Below are 27,464 nucleotides of genomic sequence, written 5' to 3'. Positions count from 1 at the left end.
TTCCTATGAATTTCTAACTTGTGTGTGCTCTGTGCTTTTACAGGTAACTACAGCTGCCTCATTATCCCTGAGTGATCCCCGCCCTCTCCTCCTCATCATCCCTCCCCCCACCTCTCTGCCCCTCCCTCCACCTCCCCACATCCAGCCTCCCGACATCCACAGGCTTTCTTCCAGGAAGCGCGTCGGGCACTCACATCTGATGCTCTGCTGGAATGCCTGGGAGAGAGACCATCCTTTTTGTCCATTTCTGAGAGAGAGAGAGGGGAGAGCCAGTGGGGAGGAGGTGGAGGAGAGGAGGAGGAGGAGGAGGAGGAGGGGTGGCGATAGGAGAGAGGAACAGACATGGCTTCTAAAGAGATCACTGCCTCTGGTTTCGTAAGTGTGAGCAAGGATATCACAGGTGGGTAAAGGCTGCCGCTTGGTTATTTCGCTCCGTGTGTGTCTTGTTGCGGGTTATAGCCGCTGTCACCCCGCCGTGTCTGCGTTCAGGCTCGGGATGCTTTTCCTCCGCGCGCCTGGCGGAGGCTGCGACCGAACAGACGCATTGGATGATGGTCATGAGCTACACCTTTACATTTTGTCCTGGAGCTTTCCGGGGCGGCTCTCTCCTCTCTCAGTGCATGTGAATGAGTGAATGTGCAGATGAATTATTTACAGTGCAGGGAAATATACCTTGCTTTAAATCTGCCCCTCGAGGAGGATCAGGTAATAAACCCCCCCAGCCTTAGGCCAGGGAGGAAAAGGGGCGTTGTAGAAATAATGGTGTGTAGCCTACTCGTGGGTCTGATAGCGTTTTGTTCCCGGCACGTTTTTTACTAACACACCTATTTCAGAGGAAGATTTTGTCCCCCCTCTCTAAACCTGAACCCTTGAGTATTTTATCTTTGTTTTTCTGCAGCCCGACCAGCCACAGCGCTATAGTGATTGCGCGCGCGTGCGAGTGCGTGCGAAAGTGAAGAGAGGGGCACTGATAGAGGCAGATGTTCACCGTTTCTTGCCAACAAAAATGCACGAGCCAGTCAAACCCAACAGCGCGACAGAATGCACAAATATTTATTCCTCTTTTTTTCTCAAACAGCAACAGCTTACACATGTCAAAGTCACAGAACAGCCTTGGATTGAATGTCGTGCGCGAGCGCAACGCACGCGCGCACACACAGACACACACTCCACTCATGCTCAGGGTATCGGGACTCTGCTGCTGTGTTAATTACTCCTAATGGCTCTATTAGGCGCACTGTGATGATTAATCCAGTGGAATCCCTGCCTCTTCATTCAGTCACCTGCCGCGCGCCTGCACCGCCTCCTCCCGCCCTGCCAGCACTGACTGACAGGTGGAGCACCGGGGGCCACCGTGGCCCTGGTGGCCTGCAGGCCCGCACAAGGTCACCTGAATGAGACTTCAGTCCTGATCTCTTCTCTGGGTGGGCTAAGATTATTGTTAAGTGTTTTAATCAGCGTTTCGTCTCTGCCTCTCACAGATGCTGTATTCACTGATCCTCATACAGCAAATCTGTTTTTGGAAAAACATTTCTGTTAAAGTTTGCCCAATCTTTCTAACACTTGGATACTGCCGCAATGTACATTTGAACAGTAGTGGAAGAAGTATTCATACCCTTTACTTAGGTAAAAGTAGCAATACTACAATATAAAAATACTTCACAGTAAAAGTCAAAAGCGTTGTCAGCTGTGTCAAAAAATGACAAATGTTGTAGCACAGTACGAGTGTCATAATACTATATCATTGGATTATTAACACAGATGCATTAATATGTAGGCAGCCTAACTAACTAGCCTACTTCAAACACTGCCATCATGTTTTATTTACTGATCATGTGTTTTGTATGTAAAATCTTCCTCTGCAAAGTAACTGACCGACAGATATAGTGGAGTAAAAAGTACAATATTTCTCTCTGAAATTTGGTGGAGTAGAAAGTACAAAGTGTCATAAAACAGAAAGAGTTATTCAAGTGAAGTACAAGTGTTGTATTTGAGTCAATATAGTTAACTACTTATGTGCGCCTGCTTCACTTTACTCTCCGTTGTGTCTGTAACTCCACTGTCCCGGCTTTGGCATCGATTTGCTCATGAAGTTGTCAGTCTGCAGCGCTGTAATGGAGAGGCTGAATCATGTGATTCCTGCCAGCAACTGTATGTTTCTGCGATGATGTGTCGGTGGCATGTGCTCCCGCCCTGTGAGTAAGACGCCTCCTCTGGCGCGGCAGCCAGGTTATGTACTGTATACATGTCAGGGGTCACAGCACTGACGGTGATGCTGCTTGACGGGAACAGTTCTCTGTGAATCATGGACACTGATGCTTGTATGTGTCATGTTGCTCCTGTGAGGAAGAAAAATTACACTGAAGCGTATTGCGAACCATTTCTGATGATACCACACGATAAAGTACCTTGGTGATAGCAGTGTGCCGAACTCGCTGAGCAACACAGAAGAGAATTACTGTTATATCTCCAAGTTGATTAATCCAGGCGACTCCCCACTAAATGCCATTGCGTTTTGAAGCACAACATAAAACCCAGTCAGTCTTTTTCAGAAATATTTTATTGATCCCTGGGGGGAAATTGTACAGGGGGGGATTTTGCTTCAGTATGACACGCAGATTGTATCATTTCGCATTTAAGAGGTTTGCAATTTATGTGTAATCCTCGGGATGCATACAGACCAGAGTTCATTGGATTATTTTATCATCTGAAATGCCACGACAGGTCTGTTCAAATGACAATATCCCTCAGTTATTAGATGAAGACATGAAGACACGAGTACAGGCCTGTCCACGCAAAGGTCAGGATGGTTTAGTGCAGTTTGATTTGGACTTATTTGATTTGCGTTGTGATCTTATCTTAAATGATCGTACTGGTGTTTTGGATGATTTAAAGTATTTCTTGGAGCATTTGACTGTAGTAAGATGACAAGAAACAAGGCGTTAGAGAAATGAGAAATTTTCTGCAAAAAGATCCCTGATCCCTGACCGGTCTCAAGACATTTCAGTTCGTAGTCAGTACCTTAAACCCTAGAACACTGGACTGCCCCACTTTGAAATATGTGTATCAACTGTCCCCCAAAGTGGTTTTTAAATGTGTTTTTACCTGGAAGGCAATTCTGATACAATATGAAAATCAAATTGCAGAGACAGGAGATGGGTAATCTGCAGTAAACATCACATCTATATTATATTTTTGTCTAACTAATGTTATTATTGTATGGTAATGGCAGTATAGACTTCTCAAATCAATCTAGACTCACTGCACTTGCCACATTAATGTGACAAAAATAAATGCAGAAAATGCATCATTTTCACTGTGATAAATTAGCTCTCTCAAGTTGTCTGTCTCTGCAAGTTTACTGACACTAGGGTCTATCTGGAATATAGGAAAAAAAATATATAAAACATGACAGCATGCTTTGAAAGATGCCCAGCAGTACTGTGTTTTAATTAAATGCTATTAAATGTGCAAAAATGCTCATTTGGTGCTTTAAAAGACTGAAACAGAGAGAATGAGTGCCGTGTTTGTGCGTATTTATTCTAACATTATATGTCTATATGTTGTGGTTTTCGTCCTCAGAAAGCATCAGGAAGATTATTGATAGATCATCCATCAAGTTTGTTCATGGCGTAAAGCTTGACACCAAAAATGGCAAAACGGAGGACAGAATACTGGTAAGTACAGTCTGTTCGCTGAGGGCTGGGCTGCTTTTAATGGCCCTCTGTGCTACAACAACGCTGGGCTGCTGATGTAGAAGAACACCTCAAATCCTGCAACATAAGCGGTCTGATGCATGCATCACGTATGTACAGTATCTTTGATGTTAACCTCCACTGCAGTGTTAATGGACCTGTGACAGCCTTGCCATGATTTAACAGTGGGAGCAAACATCTTCACTTACTGACTGTGTTGTAACTGCTGCCCCTGTTCTGTGACTGCTGTCGGCAGCTTGGCAGGAAGAATACTGGATGGACAGTATCTGTGGTAGCGGCTGTGGACTCCTCGGCGTCAGCGAGCCCCACTGTGGAGGCAGTAGGGGGTCGAGCAGCTCGCAGCCTTTGATTCTGGGGTGCTTTCATCAGAGAATATGGGGCAGAGATATGAAATCTCTATTAGAACGAGTGAAGCTCAGCCAGCTATCTGGATCAAATCTGGGGCAAATCAGCACTATGGACCAGAACTTAGACTGGACCCTGGAAAAATGCCTGTCTTTGCAGAATGGACTTGTGTATGTGCATGAAAGCACACTACATGCTGGAGCGTGTCCACTCGGGTAACATAGCGTATACACAGTGCAGAGCAGGTTTTATTGATCGTCTGCTCCTTTAAGTGCAGCAGCTAAACCACACGTCTGTATAAGCAAGATCTTATACAATTCCCTGTCCGACTGCAGTGAAGTCAGTGTAGTTTTTATACTGTTTAAAAGACCAGCGACTCCTGTTGTCCCTCCTGCAATCCCCCGATGAGCCAATGGGCTTTCATCCCCAGCCGAGCGAGCTTCGCCTGGCAGAGCAGCACTTCCACTCAATGGATGCTTTAATGATTCCTCGCGTGGCTCTTAGGAGAGTTTCTGCATGTTCGGCCTTTGATATTCAGACACTTTGATGTGTCTGTCTACCAGAAAACATCTTTCCAATAATCTCTTTCCAAGCCACGTCTCATTTACTGCTTCCTCTTAAAAGCTGAACTGGAAAGCAAGAGTTCTCGCTCCTGCTGGGCGCGCACAGAAGATGGAAAAATAGATTGGAGTTTGATCAAACGCACTGGGCTGGCCGAACGTAGACGCGTTGAGTCCGAGCTTCTCGGTGATCGGTGGTTTTGCTCTGTCACTGCAGGTCACGTGAATTTGTCATGGTGCTTTCTTACAGACGCCTCACCCAAAGTGTCAAACAAGAGAAGATTAGAATACCTGTCCTGTTGCAGCTCCCCTGCATAATTATACGCCACAATAAGCATGATGTGTGTGTGTGTTTGGGGGGGGGGGTCTCTCTTTCATGTGGAATACTTGGATAAGTCTCTCTCTCTCCTGCTGCATCAGCATGATTTACTCCTGTTTACTCGTACGCTCTCTCTTAACTACCCCCCGTAACCCCGACTCATCACTGTAATGTGATACAATCCGGTCTTTTTAATCAACTCCTTCAGATCCTCCTCTCTCCCTCCCACTCCCCCTCTCTTTCTCTCTCTCTCTCTCTCTCTCTCTCTGTCTTTCTCTCCATCTCACATGCACATTTTGAGTGGCTAAATCTCAGACACCTCACTTGCTGAGTGGGTGTTAGAGGCTGTCAGTGTGTGGTTCTGACAGGCCTGTGTCAAGCTCCCCTCTCCAAAAAACACAACAGTGGAGTGGGAGAGCTGTAATTTAATTACTGCTTTTCATCGGGGAGAGACACATGAAAGCAGGGTGCTTTGTCCTGAGGGAGTGTTTTAGCAGGGCCATCAGAGAGAATGGAGTAAATGATTGGGAGCGACGGAGCAGAAGAGGAGAAGAGAAAGAGCAGAGGGCAGTACTCAGGGGCTGGTGGAGAGCAGCCAAATGCCAAAGAATCACTACTCTTTGTTTGCCTTGATGGAGAGAGACACTGACTTTTTTTAGGGTGTGTTTGCCAAAATAAGAAAGAGGACTTGCCGCTTGTGAACTCAAATCAGGGGCAGAATCAGATTTATCCAACAGCTGCACGACACAAATGCTTCCATGCCGAGAATAAGTGTGTGCAGAAATGCTGCATGTGCTCGTTCAGATGGAGATGCACGAGTAAGCTCTCGGCCCGCTCTCAAATTGCCAGTCACGTTCAAGCCCCCATCAACTTTGCATTGCACTAAAAATGATCCCACGCACTTTAGAGTGCAGACGGCAAATTAGCGGAGGTAGTGCAGCAAAAATGCTAATTTGGCATCCTGACCCAGCATGACCGACATCTCTGGCACTGGAACAGATCCCACAGCTTGAGATATGGAGAAAAACACAATTTGCTTCTGAAAATGGGCGGTTCTTTGGATATTAACGATCTGGGGGAGATGCTGACCAGAAATGATTGCCTGTTGAGCCCAAAGCCACACTGTATGTCTCAAATTAAATATATGAGCCACTTTGATGTTTGCCCACAGCAGACGTAATGTAAAGCTAATGACATTATGTCCCGGGTTTGTGAGAATGTGATTAAAACGTTGCAACATGCCGTCATTTCTCCGCCTGTATCTATGTTAATCTATTAACGTTAGACAACGTGGCCCTGACACTGAGGGCTTTTAGCCAGCTCAGTACATGAATATAGAAAGGGCTCCTTATTTCCTTCTTGTCATTACCATGGAAACTCCTGGGACTATTTTCTCCCCATGGGGAGTGTGACTGTGCAGTGAACTTTTCCGTAATCTTGACTCAATTTGCTGTACTCGCTTTTTTTAGGTCCTCACAACATGGCGTCTCTATTTCCTGGCGCCAAAGATTCCCGCTAAGGTACTTCTTACCGCTCTGTGTCTCCGGTTACTGTACAGTATGAAGCCTTTTTTTCACAATGCCTGCTGAAATCTGTGCTTTGTCTGTGACAACAGGTAGAAACCACATTCAATTTCTTGGAGATTCGAGCCTTGAATTCCCACCCTGAGCACCAGGTGAGTTTTAACATTCATTCTGTACAGATGTACAATCGAGTGGTTACGTCACTTTGTTCTTAAAGGAATCAGCAAGATAAACTGCTTAGGGACTGTAGGAAAATGGTTGATTTTGTATTGTGGTATTTTTGTCTTTTTGCTGAAGGGAGGGTAGTCTGACTTTATGGGAGAGCATGGAAAGGTCTTTTAATTTTTACTTGCCCTAATTTTTATATTTCAACCTTCTACTTCTTAAAAAAGTAGTCATTAATCTAACGCTTTATTAATCTCTATTTTAACCCCCTCTGTTTAGCATTTATAAACATTTACATGTTTAGCTTTTTATTTAGTATCGCTTTATCCATAAATAGAGAGTTGCTGGAATATTCATAATTTGTAGTATGTAGTAAATCTTTAATTCCACTTACAATGTACGCATTAGTGGCTGTCTTGAAAATTATTATTACAAATTTAAATTTTATCTTTTTATTTTTATCTTACATTGTTACTTGTTTTACTCTTTTTGTTTTTAATGGTGAAATAATAAACTCAGTATTATATTTGGAGATATTAGGGGGAGGCTCCAAATGAAAAAAAAAAATATATATATAATATATATATATAATAATATATATATATATATAATAATATCAATAGTAATGCAGGGAGGGTCTTGCTTTTTCAAAAAGTGATAATGATGTTATAAGATTCAACCCCCCTCCCCGCTCCAACCATTTTGGGCCAACCAGCTCCATTTTCTGTGCAGGTCATTATCGACACTGACAAGTCCAGCTACTCCCTGAGGTTTGAGTCACGCGAACACCTCAATCATGTGGTCAGCCATATTAATTTTGCTCTGTCTCGAATATTCAACAACTCCATTTTTGCGTAAGTGTCCCTTCCTCACAAGAAAAAAAAATCTGAATAAGTCACATATCTTTCTAATCAGAAAGTTTAAAGAAGAATGACCTTTTACTTACGCGATTGTCAAAAGATAGATGATTCCTTCTTTTTACTCTGCAGCCCGTCCATCTGTCATTCAGACAGTGACCTTTCTGAGGGCAGCAGGAAGTATTCACCCAGCTCAGAGACTTCGGTGGAAACCCAGAGGGCCTGCGGTAAAAGACACATTATCATCAAACATGGGAATTTGCACGCATGCATACACACATACACACATACATAGGGGCACAGGCACACAAATTGTCAGACTGGGGAGGAAGTCGGCTCACACGCTTCACAAATGGTCTCCCAGATGTTCTTTTTAAAGTGTTTTGTCACACAAATAAAAGATTGATAATTTGGACAAATGTTTCTGTGTGCAAATCCTGTCACAGACGTTAAGGAAGCAGCTGTTCGCATCAACTCATTCATTTTTTTTTCTCTCTCTCTCTCTCTCTCTTGTTTTTTTCCCTCCCGCCTGCCTCTCTCAGGAGGCTTCTCGGAGACGTACTCCGCTCTGTGCGACTATAATGGCATCAGCTGCAAGGAGGAAGTGCAGTGGGTAAGAGCTGTGGGACTGTGCCTGTGTCGCTGTGAGTGCTTTTGAGTGTTACGTACAGCACTGTGCACAAAATGAGGGGGTCATGTACTGCAGCAAACAGGCTCATGGGTAATGTTGCTCCTAGGATGTGGACACCATCTATCACTCCCAGGACAACCGAGAGTTTAACCTGCTGGACTTCAGCCACCTGGAGAGCAGGTGAGGGACGGAGAGCGGTCAAACATTATTACCTCCAAAATAGGTTACCTCATTCACCTCAGCTTTGTCTCTTCCAGGGATTTGGCGGTGATTGTCGCATCGATGGCGTACAACACCTGGTTCACTAAACTGTACTGCAAAGACCTGCGCATAGTAAGTATAAATTCTCTCAGGTTTGCTTTGTTTCTGTTGAGTTATTAAAAGAGGCTTTAGTTGAAATGCTTCCTGTTTCCTTAAGGGGTCAGAGGTCACAGAGCAGGTCCTGCACACGGTCAGCAAATCCTCCAGCCTGGAGGAGATCACTCTGGAGAACGCAGGGTTAAAATCGTGAGTTTCGATACCTCAAGCACCTCGTTTACCAAAATCACTACACTGCCCCTTTAAAAGCTTGTCTGCATTTACAACATGTGTTTTTTCTTTCTGTGTGAAACTATGGACCCGCTTTACAGAGACTTTCCACAGAAGATGTCAGCCGCTCTTTCAGAGAACCCTGCTTCTGTCATCCACTCGCTCAACCTAGCCCATAACTCACTGGACAACCAAGGTACAATGAAGCATCAATGTCATCTAATTCAGCATCATGTCTCTCTGTAGCTGCTTCCAACTTGAGGTTCAGGTTCAACAAAAGAACTTCACATGTGTGTTCGTGTGGTAAAGTACCCAAAGAAAGATCCTGCTTTTACTGCCTCTTATCTGTCTGAATCTTACCTGAATAAAGTCTATTGAATGAAACATAATACATAAGGAGTGACAGGCAGCATTCAGGGCTTCTGGTACCTTCTTGGTGTAAATCATTTTTTCAGTTTTCCTATCTCACAAATCACGTGGAAAAACGTTAAAGAAAAAATAACAGGGAGGGTAGACTGCCCCATTAAAAGATAAATCCATTAAATGGATGAAAGATTAATACACTGAAAAAGATTTCTCAAACTAGTGAAGAATTGGCCCTAAACAGCGAAGCTGTTCTATTTCAGTGATGAAAAGGTTCTTTACATGTTTTAAAACATGGAGAACTAGATGATTTCCAGTCCCGGACTATAATGATTTTCGCCCCACATGTTCCTGCCCGTTGGTGGCCAAGAACAGATCTGGTTTCATCTCCTTCTTAAGCACCCTAAAAAAACATCTGAATACTTAAAATCAATAATCGCATAAGACAGGACAAAAACAAAGCGACCCTTAAGCTACTTTACACCATCCATCATTCAGTTAAGTTCTGTAACAGTCGCACCAATGGATCATTTTAAACTGTATTCATTTGTATCTACAGTTTATGATCCACTGCTGTGATCTAAATAGTCCCTCATTTCAAATCCCACCTGGTACCGCAGCATTTAACCCGGGAGCCCATGCATCTCTGAGATAAGTGTTTACTGTGGAAGTAAAGGTTGCAACAAAACAGGAAATGAAATGTCTAGAGTGAGGAGGAGAATGAAAAAGATCATACAAATCACAACCTTTTGGTAATAAGGTATCTAATATCTGTCATTCTGTTATTCCATTTTTACACCTCTTGTGTGCATGCTGCAGGTGTGTCCAACTTAATCCAGCAGGTGTGTCGCCTCAGCAAGGGGCTTCGTCTCCTCAACCTCTCCAAGACCTCGCTCACCTCCAAAGGTTTGGGCTCGTGCCTCTCTCTTTTCTTCAGTAATGCCAAATAAAGTGTGACCACAGTTTGAAGGATTTCCTTCAATGCAAGACAGAATCTCCAAAATCAGGTGGAAAAAAGTAAATAACACCCACAAGCTTTTATAAAGCTGCAGCTGATTGAACAGCTCTCAGAGTTTTGGGTTAGATTTAGGTTAGGGAGTATAAAACCTCCAAAACCCCAGATAATTCTCTCTCCTGGAGAGCTTTGTTTGATGTTCAGCCCTGCAACGACTCCATATTGACTTATGTTGTCTCGTGCTGCCCGCAGGCAGCATGCCTCCTGTTACCAAGTACCCAGTGGAGAATTTAAATATTACATTGAAGCAGGCAGATACCCATTACATCCACTGATACCTGCTGCTGCAGACGTGTATGAATAATGTACGGATGCAAAATGTTTTTGAGAGTGTTCTCTGTCTTATAATATTGTACAACTTCCCCCCTCCTCCTCCTCCTCCTGTCTCTCTCTTTTTCCTTTTATCCGTCTCTCTCTCTCTCTCTCTCTCTCTCTCTCTCTCTCCCAGGAGTGGTGTCTCTCTCTCAGGCTCTGTGCTCCAGCGATGAGTACTCTAACTCGCTCCTGCACCTGGACCTGAGCAAGAACCCCGGCGTCCTCTCGGGGGAGGATGCCTCGGTCAGAACAGCACAACCCATCTGGAAACAAAAACACACGCTGCTCCATTTATATGCGATTTTCCACCTTAATATGACGTCTCTCTCTTTTCTTGTCTTTTGTGGCTTTCTCTTCCCAGAACTTGTATCTCTTCTTGTCTCAGCCCAACTGCCTGGTCCATTTGGATCTGTCAGGCACAGATTGCTCCGTGGACTCAGTAAGTATTCAACGATCGAGTGTTTATGTGCAGCGTTAAAAAAGAAATGCTTGACAATGCTCAGCCCATATTAACTGTCTCCACCCTGTGTCTCATGCAGCTATTTGGGGCTCTTCTGAGGGGGTGTTGCGCTGATCTTTCCTTTCTGAATCTTTCCAAAAATTCCTTCTCCCACAGGTTAGTCACATGTTAAAGATTACCTGAACAATAAAGGCTCTCCCTCCCTCTCTCTCCCTCTTTCTTCATTATCTCCATCTCTTGTTTAATGGGAAATCAGAAATGAGCTTTGTGGGAATCACTGGAACATTGTGCTCCCTCTCTGTGGGTGTGTCTACTGCCGTTTAAGAGCCCGAACTCTCGCCGCTGTCTGCATAGATAAGACTCATGAATATTTAAGCAGAGCTATCTATCATTTGACCCCGCTCCCTCCCTCCCTCCTTATACACCAAAGCGACATTCACTCTGTTTCTGACTCTGTGTCAGTGCTTCGTGCTCATATTTACCCAGCATGTCAACAATGGGACTCCATCTCTCTTCTGTGCGGCCAGTCTTGTCCCATCCTGCTCTCTCTGTTATCTCCTCACTTCTACGTCTCCTGTCTTTCACCTCTTGTGTTTTTTTTTTTTTATCCAATAGGAAAGTGAAGGACACGCTGCCGCTGTTCCGCCAGTTCTTCAGCTCGGCCTTCAGCCTCACTTATGTCAGCCTGGCCTCTATGAAGCTGCCCCCTGATGTTCTGAGGTACTTGCCTCATCGCCTTTTACTCTTTATCCAAACTCCTCCACTGTTAAGGCAGATTTGAAGCATATGGTTATCCTCTGTTGAGTGGAGCAGCCCCACGTTGTCTCTTCTCTGTCACTCACTTCTGTACTTCCTGTCCCCGCAGAGCTCTCCTAACAGGGCTAACCTCCAATCCTCATATCAATGACCTTCATCTGGACATCAGTGGCTGTGAAGTAAGAGTTCATCTCTACATCTGCAAAAGATTCTGAGATCAAGATAAAGGGATAGTTCGGTATTTTCTCCTCATCCAGAGTGTTTTTTTAAAAATATATCTCCGCGTGGAGTTTTTCCTGAATCTCCTGAATTCAGGAGAAACTCTCCTTAAGGTCTCCTGACTAATGATCAAATAAGAGTCGATGAGATTGTGAGCTTGTGAAATCACCCATTGTAAACCTGTGGGGAAAAATAACTCGACAAATTCAGGTTTGTGAATGTGTAGAAAAGATTTGTAGTTGTGAAGTTACTCAAAGCAGCAAAAAATATGTCACAAATAATCAGACATGGTCATCACAAGTATATCTTTTGGCCCTGCTGTTACAGCTGTAGTTGTAGTTGAGTTGTTTTCACAGGTTTACAGTGTGATTTACAACTACAGACTATTTATTAATGAGCCCATATTAGCCTAGCTTAACTCACTGATGGGAAGCATTCTGATCATTTACTTCAGTAAAATTGTCAATACCCCAATGTAAAAATACTAAAATAAAACTACTGTATTCAAAATGTAAAAGCACAGGAGTACAAGTACACAAGTATTATCAGCAAAGTAAAGTATGATTAAAGTACTGATTATGCAGATTAATGGGCACTGTGTTATACTTTTTAAAATTGCACTTGTACTTGTGCAGTACTTCAGTAAATATACTTAGTTAGTTGAGGACAGAATTGAAGTTGATTCAATGATATCAAAATCAGTTCCTGTTTATGTGCACCCACAGCTGTGATGATGGGATGGAAACAGCTAGTCCAGGTTATTAGGATATGGACATATTTACTTGTTTAAGCAAATAAATGCTAATCTAAGAGGTAGTAGAGGATGTTTTCCCTAGCACTGAGAAGAGCTGCTGCAGATCACAAGCGAGGCAGAGCTCACCGTTCAACTAACCTTCAGATGGCCAGCAGAGACATAAAAAAGGCAAACATATATCTGCCTCACTGTGGAAAAATAGAACAATTCCCCAAAGACTGAACCTTAAACGACGCGTATTCATGCCTGTGCATATGTTGGTTTTCCCTTCTCTCTCTCTCGCTCTCTCTCCCCCCAGCTGAGGTCTGCAGGAGCTGCTGTAATCCAGGAACTCTTCCCCAGAGTCTCCTCTATCGCCACTCTGGATATCTCAGACAACGGTACGGTGGCACGCTTCAACACATCCCTCTGTGACCTTGACTTTCTGTCTTCAGGCAGGCGATGTTTGAGTGGGCTGTTAATGAATCAAGCCATGTTGAGCTCTATGTATGTGTGTGTGTGTGTGTGTGTGTGTGTGTGTGTGTGTGTGTGTTGACAGGTCTCGATGCAGACTTGCTCACAGTGCTGCCGGCCCTCTCCAGACATCCTTCCCTCAAACACCTTAATCTGGGCAAGAACTTCAACATCAAAAACAGGTGCTGCTGGTGCTCTATGTCACGCTTTGCTGCAATTGTTTGTGTGTGTGTGTGTGTGTGTGTGTATATGTGTGTGTTCGGGTGCACGACATATGGCAGCTTGAATATACGCGTTTGTGGTTTTACTTCCGCTCCTCGGGCGGACGGCTCGCTGGCAGCAGGAAATGACTCGCGCCAGCTCATCCAGCCCTCATCCCTGTGTTTGTGTCTGCAGGGTTCTGGATGAAGTCCTGCAGAAGCTGGTTCAACTCATTCAGGAAGAGGATTGTGTGAGTGAGAGCCGCACTCATAAAAACATACTGTACGATGCAAATGTAACAGTTTGCTGGCACTGGGTTTGACATTCATTTTGAAGGGAATATATATAATAACATCACTAACGATAAATAATAACGATAATAAACTTTTTTTGTCACAAGGTACAGTTAAGACTTTTTAACATTTGTTTCTTTAAAAAAAAAAAAAATGAACGTAGCATCAAATAACAACAAACATCATTTTTGCATTATGTTTCTCTGTAGACGTGTGACACTGTATCATTAATTATTACTGTTTGTGGCTTACCCTTGTGGGCACGGTGTCTATATCATTACACACACATATTGTAAATAATTCATACATACAGCATGTAAAGTCACATCACTCTGCAGTAAATTTCACCACTGCTCTTTATCCTCGCGGCTCCACAGTCCCCTCTTCTTTTTCCACTAGTTTCTCTGTTTTTTTCTCATCTTTATTTATTCCTAAATATTCCCCTCAACACACACACACACACACACACACTCACTTTAACACACATGCCTCCTCCATCTGTGTTCCCCCCTCTGCCTCTCCAGGCCCTGCAGTCTCTGTCCCTGCCCGACTCGCGCCTGCGCTCTCGAGGCACCGTGTTGGTCAACGCCCTGGGCAGCAACACCTGCCTGAGAAAAGTGGACCTGAGTGGAAATAACATGGATGACATCGGAGCCAAGATGCTGAGCAAAGCCCTGCAAATCAACACCACGCTCAGGTGAAGGAAAAAAACATTTAGAGAGAGGATGTTCCTTTTGTTTTTTTGCAGTAGAACTTGTGCTCTGTATGGAGTATGTATCCAGTGTAACTCATGGCTTTGCCCTGCAGGAGTGTGACATGGGATCGCAACAACACCTCCGCAGCAGGATTTCTAGATGTGGCCCGAGCACTTGAACAGTAAGAGAATTAAAACACCGTCAACATGTAGCCCGTACATGCACGCTAGAATTTAGTCAATAAATAAGAGGATACCTTATATATTATTGATTTGAAGACAGCGTGATAGATGTACCTTCTATTTTAGAGCATTTAAACACGTTGAAATTTGCAACGTGAGCCGAGCAAATTGTTGCTTTCCACTTTGCTATCTTAAATGGTCCAGACTTTCCTTTAGGCTAAGGATGACATGGTTGCAAAGATCAAAGTATTACTCACTCGTTGCGTGGCATAGGAGGGATATTTTTGGGATGAGCTCTGTCCAATGGGGATATTAACCTTAACTAACCCCTGAATCTGTAACCCACTTTATTTTCTCTCTTTCGTCCGTTACTGTCTCCTTCAATAACTCGACCCTTCCTCTGGTCTTCCTCCCTCTTCTGCTCTTTTCCTCTCTCAGTAACTTCACCTTGCAGTACATGCCTCTGCCCCTAAGCGACATCAGCCAGGCGTACCGCAGCGCCCCTGAGAGGACAGAGCAGGCGCTGACCAAGGTTGGACTCGGAAAACTTTCATTCAACAGATTAAAAAAAATCTGTGAGATTTGATGAAAGCAGCAGAACGTCTTTATCATGTTGTCTCACACCTTCAGAAGTTTTACGTCTACTATTTGCATTTGACCCATAAATTCATCAAGCGTTTTGGATCAGAGATGAGCAGACGTTTCAGGCAGAAAGGCTGTATCCAAAAAGATAAATCTGAGGCTCTATGAGTTGTGTATCTAGTTAGTTAGTCAAAGGCTAGATACCCCAATAGCTAGAAGGGTTTATACTTCATATGAAAAGGAAGCTAAGTGAACAGATTAATGTTACAGCGTGGAAGTAAGTTTAAGAATCAATTTAGCTGCGGCTGGAGGCAGAAGTTACTTACAACATTCGCACAATATATAAACAGAAAGAAGAAGAAACTGAAAACATCAATAAAGTAGCATTTCTGCCAGAGGAGAGAAATATGTTAGGCTTTAGGTAAAGATTCTTTACTTTGATGCTGCCGCAAATAGATCCCAGTCGCCTACACCTTCCTCCATCAAAATGCTGCAGTCATTACTGTAATTATCGCTGTCTGGATGGAGGCAGCCTTACATGGTGAGAAGAGGTTGGCAGATTTAAATCACCTGGTGGATACACAACACATGGCCAGTTTTGGTCTAAATCACTAATTGTGATACATTAATTTGTTTCTTTTTTGTTAATTGTTAATTAATCAGTGGTCAGGATAAAAGTAGATGAACAGAAACTATTAAAACATCACAGAAAAATCTGATTTGTAGATCCCTCAGGCTGCTCTCCGACAAGTGGGAGGTTTTAATGGTTCGTAAGATGCTCGTAAGGGCCCAGAAATGTAAAATATAAAACAACACAGCAGCTTCTTCTCTGTATCCTTTCACTCTGCTTCATCGCACTTTGTTTCCTCTGCAACACTCTCTCTCACATTTGTCTTTTCTGTCTGCCCTCCTGGTGTCTTTGGTGGTCAGTTTATATTCATGAATCTCTCCCGCCTCTCTGCCGCACAGATCCAGCGCGCTCTGGTGAGGAACAACCAGACCCAGCGCTTCTCTCAGCGGCAGGCTCTGCGGCTGCACCAGGGCCTGGTCACGAGCACCGCCGAACAGGTAGCCCTCGCCTGTGTGTGTGCGCTGCTCACCTCTGTGTGTGTTTTATGTATTTGCGCTTGTAACACCCCCCCCCCCCACCCCCCCCCACCACCTGTCTGTTTCCAAGGTGATGGAGCGCCTCTGTGTGCGTGTCCAGCAGCAGGTGTGTGTGTTGCGAGGTGTCGGAGAGATGGAGGAGATTCAAGCTGCTAAACAAGTGCTAAAAGAGGCCAGGAACTCCCGCGCTGTGAGTGATGTGAAATGCATGAGCGTAGTATTTGTATTGCTGTCACACAAACAAATGTGAATCCAGGTTGTTTTTTCTCCCTGGTGCTCCAAGCTGTACCCGTCGCTGTGTGAGCTGGCTCATGTGCTGTCTGTGGACGGGCCGGTGCGGCAGAGACTGGACTCTCTGGCTGGTGAACTCGCCAAAGCCGCAGACAAGGAGCTCCAGGTAGATCCGGCCGCAGCCTCTTTTCACACCACGATCCGTCGCCGATGACTGAGTTATTGACCGCTGGCGATCCGTTGCAGGTGATCGTCGACTCAATGGTGTCTCTCTGTCGCGAGCTCTGCCCTCTATCTGCTTCTGCGGCGGAGAGGTTGAGTCCTCCGCTCTCGTCCGTCTCAGAGCGCGTGTCCATCCCCCGCTCTGCCATCCGGACAGCTCTGATGGAAAGAGCGGCGCAGGACATCCACCGAGCCTTAGAGTAAGAGAGAGATGGTGGAAAAGGAAAAGAGAGAGAGCGGCAGTAAAGGGTGGAAGCAATAAGTCTGAATCTGATAAGCAGGTTATTGATTCCCTCTGACTTTTACCAAACCTCTTCCCGTCTGTCCCTCCCTTTTCCTCTAACCCAATCTCCGGCAGAGAGGTGAAGCTGTCGGTGGTTTCCTATCTCACCAACTCCATCGTGGACCAAATCCTGCAGGAGCTCTACGCCACCCATAAGACCCTGGTAGATACAAAGCACTTATTGTAAAATGTATCATATATGATGAAGTGGCTGAGTGGGAGTCAATGGGACTGTCCGTCTCAGACTCGGCAGGTGTCTCATCTGAAACGCTGGGAGGGGACATGTGAAGATGGGACAGGCTGGAGGTTTAACAGACACAGAGACTCCCTGGACATCACAGATGAGGAGCTCAGCACCAGCATAGTGAGTATGAATGTTATATGGGGCTGGTAGCCATCTTTCCATTTGTCCTTCTGTGTCTCAGGTGGGACGGATTTTTATTTATTTATATATTTAACTATATATTCCTTTTAATGTGTGTTTTCTTACTTCATTGTCATTACCTATTTTCTAAATGTTGTGATTACCTTGTTTCTGTAATGCCACTTTATTTTTATTAATATTTTCAAGTTAAATCAGTAGGTTGACATGATCAGTGCAATACGTATACAGGAAGAACAGTCACATATGTAAATATATATATTTATATATATACTTAGTCATTATAGTCATTTTTTCGGTATTTTACAAATTGTTTATGTCATAGTCTTGAAATACGGTTTATTTCACTGACAGTTGCAGTCCAGTCGTCTTTTGTTGTAGTTTTTTTCCTGCAGCCATCTCTGTGTGATGGCTCTCCAAAAAGCCAAAAGTCTTTTAAAGGGATTGAAAAGGATTTTGCCCAGTTAGAATATAATCTCTTCAGCAATCTCTTGCCAAAATAAAAACAAATGAAAGAACCAGCCCAAAAAATATTAAAATGGTCAGCCACTTTTTTTTTTTTTTACCACACTACCTCCAGCATTTGCTTTGTCCCTGAGGACCCCTTTGTATACATTTTGAATTTCTCTATTTAGTGTGACTTTACCATTTATTGTTCCAATGTTCCTCCGTTTGTCTCCAGGCCTGATTCTATCTATTTCTGTCTGACGTGGACAGTCGAGTAGTTTTTAAAGCTTTGTATTCTGTAGTATAATCGTGATATTAGACGTCTGTTAGGGTCACTTTCGTCCAATGTTTGCCATACAAATAAACTTGAGATCAGGTTCAGTTTTGGCAAAACTTTGAGCAATTGATGGATTTCCCTCTGGGTTCTGGCATTTGAAACATTACACTGACTTTCTTGACAGGAACACAAAAGGTCAGAATTTAAAAAAAAAGCCCTCATTCCTCATGTGGAGACGTTTCAACAATACTTGGATTGATGTTGTCAATTCAATCGTGTTTTGGCCTTTAAAGCTTTTCTCTGATTGGCTTGATTAAAGTACAGTGTTGAAATACCTTGAACAAATGAAGTCATCTTGATGCATGATACCTACTGGCCTAAAAGTGACGATATAAGTGAAGTTGGTATACACTGATTTGGGTAGTCCTGTACTCTGTGCGCCCATACTGTACTATGTAGACCAGTTTTCTGAGCTTCTCTCTGTCATTATACCTGAGTTAGACCGCAGACTTTAATTTCCTCTGCTCTTCTAAACCTCTTCTTTATTACTTAATAATACCTTGTTCAGCTCCTCTCATGTCTTGGGTCATACTCCAGACTTCATTTTATAATTTGGACTTTCTGTCCAAAACTCCAGATAAGTTCATATCTTTTGATCACAGGGCAATTATTTGAATTCTTAATTCCTGCCCTTTTGTAGTTTTTACTCTGGTTTTAAACACTCTTTCATTTGAAATTAGTTTTCAGTTTCCTTTGCTGCTTCTCCCTTTTCTTATAAAAGTACAGCCTTCTCTTCCGCAGTTATCTACAAAAATAAACTCAACTATTCTATATCCTCAAACTGCCCCCTTTAAAATGAGAAAAGTGAACCTTAAACCAAATCTTAGCTGAATGCTTCCACTATGGCTGGGATGTAGGAAAGCTGAGTGAACCTGAAAAATAATAATTGCAAATCTCCGTTGACACACTAAAAGAGCAGCTCAATATTTACAAGAAAGCAGGTAAAACTGACATTATCTCAAGAATCTGCCATAAGCCCGGGGCCCTGTTCATCGCAGTCGGTTCAGTCATTACCCCTCCGCACACGGCTAGCCTTGATGTCTCCTTTTACCTGCCAGGAATTTAAAGCATTTTGGTTTGTAACGCTGAACATTTCGGAGCACTCATGAAACCAACAACTTGCTGTGCAGGTATTATGCCTTCCAGTGTCACTGGAAAGTGTTTCCACCCTCTTTCAAACAATCAGCAGTGCGACCACTCTTCACAAAGCCTTCCCTTGACTCAACAGTTTTAAATCATTTTCATCCAATCTCCACACCATTTTTAGGGAAAGTGTTTCCTCCCTGCTGCCCTCTATTTAATTAACAACAGTGTTTTTGATCCAGGGATTTAATCAGCTCTGAATCAGCGCTTTTGTTGGTCTTAAATTATCTGCTTTTAGCTTTTGATGTTTGTGACGGTACTATTTTACTATTTATTGACTATTGACATTGACTAGTGCGTCCCAGTGTGTGCTTGTAATCTTGTATTGTCTGTTTTAACATATGAAATGTGTGCAGCACTTAGATTAACATGTTTTTGACAAAGGCGGTGACTGGCCTAAAGCAGGTTTCGTATCATTTGTGCTACTTGACATGTTTACTCGTCTCTGCTTGCGTGCCTTACAGTAATTCTACCCCTCAGCATCTCAATATCATTTTTTCTTTTGTTTTTTTCCTCCCAGGATACGATAGCCATTAAGAAGCGCAGCTCGAGAACAAGACGAATACGACCTGTCTCCACCAGGCTGAGTGAGTACTGATGTATATCCTCTTTCCTGTCTCGCTCTGACCCCGTCTGGTCTCTTTCAGGGCTCCATTAGTGATTTCTGTTGACTCTTTTTTTCCCCCTCTCCCGTGTCTCCATCTGAGCAGTCTGTTAATGGCTGTTTTAATCTGGCCTGAGCCAAGTCTGAGTCAGTGTATCACATCGGAGCGGTCACCGATTGTTCTAAAGTTGACGTTTTTGAAGCATAAATGATGGCTCCCTGTAATTTCCGTGTCTTGTCTCCTCGACTGCCTTCTCACTTTCACATCTCCCTATAATCCTTTCATCGCTCTACACTACCACCAGGTCTGTGTGACGACTCCAGCTCCTCTCCGCCCCCCTCCGTGCCGTCGTACTCCTCGCCGCTATCCCGCTCAGCATCCTGGGAGGGCCTGTCAGAGCTGCCTACGCAGGGCCTGCCTCTCCATCATGTGACGCGGGTTCGGCCGAGGCCTCCGCGGAGGCACAAAGGAGGGCACATCCCTGCTGAGACGGTGAGGCGGGTTTGATCTCTGCACCTTTTCATACATAGTAACATGAACTAAATACTCCAGTATACATTACCGGTACTCAATCTGCATCCATCTATCTATCCGTGCATAATTCTCCCATCTCCTGATGCTCATGCCTGCTGGCAGTGACTCCTGTCTTTGTCAGAGGTAATCCATACAAAGTGGATGGCTGCAATTGGATTATGTCATCTCACTGAAGCCAGTGTAATCCATTTGTTTCATAGCATACAGAACATTTACAAATGAAACGCACCCTGACCTCTCTAAAAAGAGTGTGTGTGTGTGTGTGTGTGTGTGTGTGTGTGTGTGCGTGTGCGTGTGTGTACAGCATTGCAGTGAAAATGGAGGAATAAGCCCTCTGGATGATGGACTCCCAGATTTCTATACTAAAAGAGTGCTCCCTGACAGGTAAGAGTTTCTTTCGCTGTTTCTGCTTTCACAATTCTTGCCTTCGGTTAGTGAAACTGTATCTACGGGTCTCCTCTTACAGAACATCGCCTCGATTTACATGTTTTAACTACAAATCACATTTGCTTTAAATTACTGCCTTTTTTTTCAAAGTATGCCGCAAGTTTTTAGACTGAGTTCCTACTTTTCATTTTTTCCATTTATTTCACCACGCTTTGAAAATCAATTTAGGGTGTTCAAACCTGCTTGAGATAGGTGATCCATCACAGTGAGCATTTCGTTATCTTTAAGTTATTGCAGCATGGTGATGCAGCTGTGAGCAGAAAAACTGCTTTGACAATCCTTCTTGTTCAAGGACGTCCAAGAGAGGTAGCTGCTGTAACAGCCTCCTTTTGCAGTAAATACAAGAAGATGTGATTACTCGTCGTTTTGTCTTCTGAGTTTGATTTTTCCAATAATACAGCTTGTGAATAAAATGTCTCTCACATTCACTAACGTCATGAATAGCATCCAGTATGTCAGGCTTGATGTAGATGTGAAATAATAACGTGCTCCTTTAAGTGTGATATTTAACAAAAAGTTATTAAACATGTCAAAAAAAAGCATACGAATATTGTATTTAAGATCCTTTGTAAAGCAATGATTCTCTCTCTGGTTTCTTTACTGGGGCTTTAGTTTAATTGGATTTTGGCTAACAAGTTATTCTTTTTCAGACTTCATGAGCGTTGTGTTTCTCTGACCCGTGTGCTGTCTGTCTTTGAAGTAATCTCATGGCGAGGTTCAGCTTGTTTAGCACATCCTGCTGGCGGGCCTGTACATTCAGAGGCAATTGAATCTGCTGTCCGTCATCTTCGCTCAAGAAAAACATGTTTTTTTCCCCTCTCTTTGATGATTAGTGGAACAAGGAGTCGGCTGCATGTTGTTGATCAAAGGAGTCTGAGATTCAGAAAGGCCGGAGAAGTGTTTTTTCACTTTGTCACAGGTCAAAGGAGGATGTTAGGCTGATTTTGTTGAATTTGAGATCATTCTGCTTTGGAAATGAATGTTTGGTCCTACAGCAATCACGCAAATGAAATGAATGAGCTGAAACAGAGCAGACAGTGTGACCCTTTTAGTATATAGATGCAGCAGTTTGGTAAGCCTTTATTTTGGCGGAGCTCAGGTAGGCGGCCACAGCTTATCAGAATAATGTTGCTCCCCTCCACACTGCACATCGCCAGGTTAAGTCAGTGCTTTTAATACGATCACATTTATAATATAAAGAAGTGCACTTTAGATAAATCGTTGCGTAGCCTAGCAACGCTCACATCGCCGATGTACCAGAGGCAAAGCCGACGGTGATGAATTCAATGACACCCTGACAGAGATGACTGCACTGGACTGTGTGTGTGTGTGACACCCAGCCTCTCTCTCTCTCACCTCTTTCAGTCAGCTCTCCTCTCTGCACAATGCTCACTCGCTGAGGAGGAAGAAGAGGAGAAACATGCTGGCCATCTTCGGTTTCCGCAAAAACCGCAACCAAACTTTGTCCAACCAGGAGTCTGAGGCGGAGGTCTACGGAGACGGGTGTCACATCGTTGCTACGGCACCCACAGGGTTCGTGTATGCACAAACCCACAACACACACACAGAGTGCATTCAGAGAGGTATGGCCCTGAACTATATAACAACACACCACGACACAAAGGACTTCTCCCTCCATATTCTCCTCTGCAGCTTCACATTTTCTGCTGGTTATCTCTTCTTGGGTCTTCAATCAGCAGCACTGAACTCCATAAATACTCAAATATCACTCTAAATCTCCCTCGTTTCGTTGTTGATACGAGAAATGGCTGATAGCTGCCAAAGTGCAGGCAGGCTGATACCAGCGTGTGTGCACAGATGTAGACGACAGCCTGCGGCTCAGATTCTCAGCCGGGTGATTAGAAATGAACACGCTGCATGTCAAATACAGATTAGGATCACAAGATGGCTGGTTTCTGCCAGAGAAGTGATACTCCCTAATTACACTGTTCTCAAAGCTTGTTACATATTAGTCTTAATTGAGTATTTTGAATCTGTGGAAACGTCAGCAGGCTTCCTTCGCGCAGGCTAACGTCTTCAGTGTCTACCAACTTTTTAGGACCGCCACAGAGAATGTGTACACACTGCTTCAGCCTCCGAGGTCCGCTGCCAGAGCTGGATCTCCCGGCGAGGGGGCTGACGGGAGAATGAATGATCACCAGGGGAAAAATACTCTCATTTTGAGTCCACCACCAGTGTCAGGCATCCCTCACCCGGGCGTGGGAGGAAGCAAACACCCGTTTTATTCTCCCAGAGAGGTACAGTCAGTGTGGCCCACGACATGCATTCATTCAGCTGGAAGTTTGTGATTTTTATCTTTGGCCTCTTCTTGTTGTGTTTTGACAGAAACCTGAAATGGACGCTGTGTTTGAGCAGCCAGTGGAGACAGACATGTACTGGGTGGACGACAAACAGAGGCCCACAGAGGTGCAGCAAGTGGACAAGATTCGGATGGAAGCGAGACAGGGCGATCAGCATGGAGAGAGACAGCGGTTTGATAACAGGCTGCAAGAAAGAACTTTTGGAGAGCCGAGGACAACCGACAGACAAACAGACAGGTACTGGACTGAGAGCAGACACCCGGACAGACACCTGGACAGACAGTGGACTGTTGACAGACACACCCAGCGGCAGATTGACAGAAAGATAGAAAGACAGTGGATGGGCGGCAGACAGATAGACAGGTCGTGGTCGGAGAACAGGCCGACGGACATACAGGTGGACAATCAGTGGACTGAGAGCAGACACCCGAGCAGAAAGACGGAGAGACAAGTGCAGGCGCTTCATTTGGCTCAAAGGCCGCTGCCTCCGTACCCGTCGGATAGAACGCCTTCGCCAAAGCAGGAGACAGATCCCCTGAAAAGCAACGAGGCAGCAGCCACAGACTGGCATCAGCAGGACACGCAGGCAGACAGGCAGACGTGTCCCGACGCTGGTGCGGGGTTCACGGAGGGATGGAGGAGCAGCGGAGGAGGAGGTCGAGCTGCTCCCTGCGCATCTAAACCCGATCCGCCGCCGCAGAGCAGTAAACCCAACCTGTCCAAACTGAGGCAGAGACATCGGCTCGAGAGCGCAGACGCTCTACCAGGTACGTCGCTGCCATCCACGTTTATGTGCTGCAGGTTAGAACGGAGCTTTTAGGTAAACCTCGGTGACAGTCACTTAATTTTAATTCATAGGTACAGAAGAGGAAGGAGAGCCGGAGAAGGATCCTGGAAAGATGGACAAGAAAGAGAGAGAAAAAAGAAGAGACTCGGAGGGTCAACCTCCTCCGATTCCAGAAAAGGTGCTAGCCTTGTTTGTCCCATTTGTTTATGTAAAAACAAACAAATATACACTATATCTACAGTATTCACAAGTCCGTCAATGGTTACTGAAAATATAGAGCAAAATTTCCCAGTTGCAATATTTGTCTTTTTGATTTGTTCATGTTTTCTGTTCTGATCCGAAAAACAGCCAAAGACGTCCTCGTATGTGACTTTTCCAAAGGAATCAGCCAATGAGCGGAATTTACCTCCTCCTCCGGTGCCCCCTCCTGTTAACAAGCCTGTGCATGGATTACCAGACAGAGCTGCAAGTCAAGGTGATTCTACCTGCAAACAACTTCAAGTGGTGCTAACATAAGTATCGCTTAAATAGCTCAGTTGTGTTCACTTTCCCATTATGAGAAACATTTTTCAGACGCCTGCCTGACTTTGATGTCACAGTAAATGTCATTTGTTCAAACACTAATTTTGATTTTGATTATTTCTTCCCTGTATATCGGAAGTAGCTTACTGTTGCTCAGCCAATAATTGACTGGAAGCCGTGGTTTCATAGTGGTTATATGTTGGACTACTTCTTGGCCAAGCGCAGTGAGTGTTGTCGTCACTGTGAAGTTGCCGGGCAACTGGCAGGGACTCGACAAAGTCACTGCTCCCAGCCAAGTAACACCCGGTAAAAGTGCAAATTGTTGTGCGTCATTTGTTAAGTTAAACAAACCACATATATCATGTTAGTGAGCTTTAGTGGTGCTGGTAAGGATATTTTGTTACTTTCAGACGGAGCCAGGCTAGCAGCTTCCATCTCTTTCTAGTCTTTGTGCTAAGCTAAGCTAATCGGCTGCTGGCTGTAGTCTTATATTTTCTGAACAGACATGAAAGTGGTACGTTTGTCTACAAATAAAATCTGCCCTTCCCTTCCTAAAACACTTAAAAGTAGAGCCTTTAAATCATCATATAAAGCACATTAAAACATAAAACAGAGAACTTTGACTTTTAGCTGAAATCTGGTTCTTGTGTTTTGATAAAACAATATATATTTGTAATACAGGTTTGTACTACACATCACATAACGTGTAAACATCTTTTGTTCCCCTAATTTTTCTTTTACACGCGTCGTTCAGGTGAAGAAGGATCGAGACCTCAGGCGCCAGTGAAACCACAGAGAAACAGGAAGGCCATGTCCTGTGACGCAGGTACAATTAGTCTTTTCTGCATCACAGTACACGCTGTTATTATTCACCTAACACGATGTATTTATGTTGTGTATATACGTTTATCTGTGTGTAACGCGTCTGTATCTAACTGTTAATTGGTGTTTTTTTGTCCTCACTGAACTCAGGCACTGACAGGGAAAGCCCTAATAACCTTGAGAAGCCCCCAAATCGCAAACCCCCCGTGAAAAAACCTAGACTACCCCAAAACAGAAATAAGTCACTGGACTTGTCTGGTACATGTCTCTCTGTTTTTATTTATGTGTGTGTGTGTGTGTGTGTGTGTGTGTGTGTGTGTGTAGCAGATGTTGCAGAGTGTGAGTCACACACAGTATGTTTTACTAATGTGAAATATGATCGTTAAATTGCTGTAATTGCAGAAAAAACAATAATACAGCTGATACTTTTCTGTATATTTCTACATGTTGTGAGACAGTCCATGTATCTGTAGCTGATGCTAGTGTTGATCAACCACAGTGAGTATCTGAATTATTTTTTGACAATAGTCCCTGTCAGTGATCAGGCTCCCATCCTGCTCTACTTTACAGACAGCCTCAACTCAGTCCCTGGTCACAGCGAGCTGTTGTGATGCCCGAGAAGTTCGCCCGCCGCTGTCCGGCCGAAGTGTTGTCATGACAACTGTGGAGCATTTCACCCAATGAGGGAAACAAAGAAAAACATATGAGGAGGGGAGAGCCCGAGAGAAAACAGGAGAAAACAGCGCAACATGACAGACATCACAAAGCATCAGTTCTGTTGAAACACTGTCACTTCCCTCCCTCCTCACCCCGACTGTGTTTCTGTCTTTGCTTTCCTCTCACATGGAAACCTGTTCAACCCTATTTGTGGCTACGGTATTTTAACAGTATTTGCGACGTTAGAAAACCCAAATGATCATTGTCTTTTGTGTTGGTGGACGGTGGGCTGAGTGTTCGAGCGTTGTGGCTTTGCTAGACAGAAAAAAAACAAACAAAAAACGTATTTATTAGAATGTGATTTCTTAAATCTGCAATGCATTTTTGACTGCTGATCCAGTTGATTGCCTTGAGTTGACACTTGAAAATGAGTTGCTTCTTATCAGATGAAACTTGATGATTTATATCTAGTTTTGCTTTCAGGAACTGAAAGGTAATATATTTTATAGAAAAAAAATAATATTATGTATGAGCACCCTCACTGAATATGAATAAAACACTAATGGAAAACAACTCTGACTCTTGCATTTCTATACATTATTGTTAGCTATTGTTAGCTGTTGTTAGCTAAACCAGGATGTGTTTCTTATCTGTGCAGTTAGCTAAATCATATCATTAAAAGTATTGTTCCAAATATATTTAAAGCGGCTATAATCAATGTTTATATATTAACAATGGATCACATGAGTACTTGTATGTGAAAGAGGTCGCTTGTAGGTAATTACCACATGACAGGCAGCTGTTTACAACCAAAAAGCTACAAAAGCCCACCGTAGGCTACCTGTCCAGCACCAGATGGCAGACAAATTTAGCAACTAGCTAGCCAGTGAGCATACTGTAGATAAGCATTCAGCAGCTAGACAGCGAGGTATTTCCCTCAGGATTTGGTGGAAAGCACAGCTAACAGGAGAGTGAATTGACTTACGTTCATCAGGTGGACAGAAGCACAACTCAGAGTGAATGCTAATGTTGCTTCGTGTCAGCTGGATGTGTAAAAATTAGCAGCTAGTTTGCGAACAAGTTCACCATATCAACATAAAAGGTGACAATACGTCAATGTTGTGTTGCGGGCTTGTTTCTGCTGCCCCCAAGTGGCCAAAAAGGTCACATGTCTCAACATTAGCACAGTTACAGTAATCTTGTACATGTAAAACTGCAAATTGCATGACTATAATTATTGTTAATTAATGACACTGTCTAATTAGTTCAACTGTCAAGATAAAAAGTGAAATAATTAAGCTGACCAGCTGATAACTGAAGCTGCAAAAAAACCGACTGGTTTGATTTCCATGATCACAGGTGGATGCTAAATTTACTTCCTGGCTTCAGAAATGCCCCCTCCGGTTGGCATGGAAACCTCGCATATTCAGAAGTCAAAGAATGAGAGAAACAGCAGGGGGCGACTGATCCCTACAAATGAGGCAGCCACTGGGCCTCTGAGAGAAACACACACACACACACACAAATGGTTTGAGTGGAGCAGCAGTCTCGCAGGTTGTCATTAGCAACCGTGCCGTGACCTTTTTTCTAAGGATGCTGTAATGAGTCAGATACGAGTTAGAATACTGGAGTGAGGAAATCTTCTGTGCAGTTTGTTGAAATGGAGATAAAGAGGCTGTTTTCCC

General features: G+C 43.8%; 1 protein-coding gene across 1 annotated transcript; it reads left to right on the top strand.

The window, feature by feature from the left end:
- Nucleotides 1-342: 342 nt before the first annotated feature.
- Nucleotides 343-26,311, top strand: LOC139287472 (capping protein, Arp2/3 and myosin-I linker protein 3-like). Its single transcript, XM_070908511.1, has 40 exons — nucleotides 343-400; nucleotides 3,583-3,677; nucleotides 6,410-6,460; nucleotides 6,556-6,615; nucleotides 7,361-7,482; nucleotides 7,618-7,712; nucleotides 8,028-8,098; nucleotides 8,223-8,296; nucleotides 8,374-8,449; nucleotides 8,535-8,623; nucleotides 8,746-8,840; nucleotides 9,827-9,913; nucleotides 10,471-10,580; nucleotides 10,699-10,776; nucleotides 10,877-10,953; nucleotides 11,413-11,517; nucleotides 11,663-11,732; nucleotides 12,825-12,906; nucleotides 13,065-13,161; nucleotides 13,376-13,430; nucleotides 13,998-14,170; nucleotides 14,281-14,349; nucleotides 14,789-14,882; nucleotides 15,902-16,000; nucleotides 16,110-16,229; nucleotides 16,323-16,436; nucleotides 16,517-16,692; nucleotides 16,851-16,938; nucleotides 17,020-17,139; nucleotides 19,605-19,671; nucleotides 19,994-20,181; nucleotides 20,528-20,607; nucleotides 22,036-22,203; nucleotides 22,730-22,928; nucleotides 23,017-23,758; nucleotides 23,856-23,956; nucleotides 24,127-24,253; nucleotides 25,055-25,126; nucleotides 25,273-25,380; nucleotides 25,693-26,311. The coding sequence occupies exons 1-40, from the start codon at nucleotides 343-345 to the stop codon at nucleotides 25,731-25,733; spliced, it is 4,593 nt and encodes a 1,530-aa protein (XP_070764612.1). The 3' UTR covers nucleotides 25,734-26,311.
- The last annotated feature ends 1,153 nt before the right edge of the window (nucleotides 26,312-27,464 follow it).

Source organism: Enoplosus armatus, chromosome 7 (genome assembly GCF_043641665.1).
Source record: "Enoplosus armatus isolate fEnoArm2 chromosome 7, fEnoArm2.hap1, whole genome shotgun sequence".
Taxonomy (NCBI): Eukaryota; Metazoa; Chordata; class Actinopteri; order Centrarchiformes; family Enoplosidae; genus Enoplosus; species Enoplosus armatus.
This window is presented reverse-complemented; position numbering and strand designations above follow the sequence as displayed.

Coding starts and splice junctions, on each gene's coding strand:
- LOC139287472 (XM_070908511.1), top strand. CDS start 343: ATGGCTTCTAAAGAGATCACTGCCTCTGGTTTCGTAAGTGTGAGCAAG. Junction 7,483..7,617: donor TTCAACAACTCCATTTTTGC/GTAAGTGTCCCT, acceptor TTTACTCTGCAG/CCCGTCCATCTGTCATTCAG. Junction 19,672..19,993: donor ACCTGTCTCCACCAGGCTGA/GTGAGTACTGAT, acceptor CACTACCACCAG/GTCTGTGTGACGACTCCAGC.